At 54.0% G+C, this 2912-nt stretch overlaps 1 protein-coding gene across 1 annotated transcript; it reads left to right on the top strand.

The window, feature by feature from the left end:
• The first annotated feature begins 259 nt into the window (after nt 1-259).
• On the top strand, nt 260-2419 carry ADRB2 (adrenoceptor beta 2). Its single transcript, XM_082454246.1, has one exon. The coding sequence runs from the start codon at nt 611-613 to the stop codon at nt 1865-1867; it is 1257 nt and encodes a 418-aa protein (XP_082310372.1). The 5' UTR covers nt 260-610; the 3' UTR covers nt 1868-2419.
• Nucleotides 2420-2912: the final 493 nt, after the last annotated feature.

The following is a 2912-nucleotide window of genomic DNA, read 5'->3' as shown; positions in this document are numbered from 1 at the left end:
AGGGCCCGCCTACTGCCCTCTGCTCTGAGATCTCAGGTCGCACAGGCGCCCCGCGCAGACAGGTAGCAGACACGGAAGAAACAGCACCTCCTGGGTTGGCTGGTAAGCACGCCAGCCCCAGCTTCAGCCCTCGGGGCCAGCCAAGGGAGCCGGGAGGGAGTGGTGGCCGGCTCGCCCGCCCGCCGAGAGCAGGCGGGGGAGCCAGCCCGGGCCACCCCCAGGAGGGGGCGGGAGAGGGGAGGGAAGGGGCGGGAGAGGGGAGGGAAGGGGCGGAGGGCCTCGCCCCTTCGGGGCTTCCCGCACACGCTATTGGTCAAAAGTTCCAGAACGTCACGGGGAGGGCAGTTCCCCTAAAGCCCTGTGCCCATAACGGGCAGCGCGCACTCCGAGGCGGCTTCTCCAGAGCGCAGGCTGGGACTAACGGGCACCGCGAGCCCAGAGCACCCCCGGAGCTGAGTATACCACGCGCCCCCACCACACCCACCCCACGGCCGCTGAATGAGGCTTCCAGGTGCCCGCTTGCTGCCCGCAGCGCCCCGCCGGAGGTTCGCTCGCTGAGGGGCGGCCGGTGCGCTGGCCGCCAGTGCGCTCACCTGCCAGCTTGCGCGCCATGGGGCAGCCCGGGAACGGCAGCGTCTTTTTGCTGGCGCCCAACGGAAGCCACGCACCGGACCAAGACGTCACACAGGAACGGGACGAGGCGTGGGTGGTGGGCATGGGCATCGTCATGTCGCTTATCGTCCTGGCCATTGTGTTTGGAAACGTGCTGGTCATCACAGCCATCGCCAAGTTCGAGCGTCTGCAGACGGTCACCAACTACTTCATCACCTCCCTGGCCTGTGCTGACCTGGTCATGGGCCTGGCGGTGGTGCCCTTTGGGGCCAGCCACATCCTCATGAAAATGTGGACTTTTGGCAACTTCTGGTGTGAGTTTTGGACTTCCATTGACGTGCTGTGCGTCACGGCCAGCATTGAGACCCTGTGCGTGATCGCCGTGGATCGCTACCTTGCCATCACATCACCCTTCAAGTATCAGTGCCTGCTGACCAAGAATAAGGCCCGGGTGGTCATTTTGATGGTGTGGGTCGTGTCCGGCCTTACCTCCTTCTTGCCCATTCAGATGCACTGGTACCGGGCCACCCACCAGGAAGCCATCAACTGCTATGCCAAGGAGACCTGCTGTGACTTCTTCACGAACCAAGCCTATGCCATTGCCTCCTCCATTGTGTCCTTCTACTTGCCCTTGGTGGTCATGGTCTTCGTCTACTCCAAGGTCTTCCAGGTAGCCAAAAGGCAGCTCCAGAAGATCGACAAATCTGAGGGCCGCTTCCATGCCCAGAACATCAGCCAAGTGGAGCAGGATGGGCGGAGCGGGCCCGGACAACGCAGGGCCTCCAAGTTCTGCTTGAAGGAACACAAAGCCCTCAAGACTTTAGGCATTATCATGGGCACTTTCACCCTGTGCTGGCTGCCCTTCTTCATTGTCAACATTGTGCACGTGATCCAGGATAACCTCATCCCTAAGGAAGTTTACATCCTTCTAAACTGGGTGGGCTATGTCAACTCTGCTTTCAATCCCCTTATCTACTGCCGGAGCCCAGATTTCAGGATTGCTTTCCAGGAGCTCCTGTGCCGGCGCAAGTCTTCCTTGAAGGACTCTGGGAATGGCTACTCCAGCAACAGCAATGGCAGAACTGACTACCCAGGGGAACAGAGTGGATATCACCTGGGGGAGGAGAAAGACAGTGAACTGCTGTGTGAGGATCCCCCAGGCACGGAAGACTTTGTGAACCGGCAAGGTACTGTGCCCAATGATAGCACTGATTCGCAAGGGAGGAACTGTAGTACAAATGACTCACTGCTGTAATACGCTTTTTCTACTTTTTAAGACCCCTTCTCCCCCCGCCCAACAAAACACTAAACAGACTATTTAACTTGAGTGTAATAAATTTAGAATAAACTTGTATAGAGATGTGCAGGAGGAAGAATATCCTTCTGCCTTTTTTTTATTTTTTATTTTTTTAAGTTGCAAAAAAGAGAAAACGTATTTGAGTGATTGTTTCTTGTACAGTTCAGTTCCTCTTTGCATGGAACTTGTAAGTTTATGTCTGAAGGGCTTCAGTCTCAGAGGATCTGGGGCTGCTATGTTTTAATGACTTTTCCTGCATATCTACCTCATTGATCAAGTATTAGGGGTGATATATTGCTGCTGGTAATTTGTATCTGAAGGAGACCTTCCTTCCTGCACCCTTGGACTGGACGATCTCGAGTCTCTCGGACCTTTTGCTGTGAACATGGACTCTCCCCGCCCCTCTTATTTGCTCAAACGGGGTGTTGTAGGCAGGGATTTGAGGGGCAGCTTTGGTTGTTTTCCTGAGCAAAGTCTAAAGTTTACAGTAAATAAATTGTTTGACCATGACTTCATTGCACCTGTTTCTCCAAAACCCCTTGACCGGAGTGTGGCTGCCTCTCCCACTGAAAACCGCAGGTAACTATTTGCAATAACTTCCCAGTGACTTAATGTGGAATGACACGCACTGATTGCTTAACCCGTTCATTTGCCTTTGAATCTGCTGTTGTAAACCTGTATCTCTCCTGACGCTGGTGCCCCCACATCAGTTCTGCCCGCCCTGAGCACAGCTCATCTTGCTCTTCCTACCGGTATTATTCTTGTGTTGTAACATCAAAAACACTGACTCATGGAAACGGAGTTAAGGGCATCTGTTGTGTCCCTTCATGTGCCCCCACCGCCCACCTTCCAGTTCTACTTGTTTTGTAGCTGCTTATATTTTTATCTTTGCTGTGTCTTACAGTAGAGATCTTTGTACTGCATCAGGGCTTGGCATTTTAAAGATAAGAAAGTTCTTGTGAAAAAGCTACTCAAACATAGCCCCGTAATTCCAAGGGAAATG

This window comes from Balaenoptera physalus (assembly GCF_965194825.1).
Source record: "Balaenoptera physalus genome assembly, chromosome: 3".
In the NCBI taxonomy this organism is placed as follows: domain Eukaryota; kingdom Metazoa; phylum Chordata; class Mammalia; order Artiodactyla; family Balaenopteridae; genus Balaenoptera; species Balaenoptera physalus.
The sequence above is the reverse complement of the archived record's forward strand: the minus strand, read 5'-3'. Positions and strand labels throughout refer to the sequence as shown.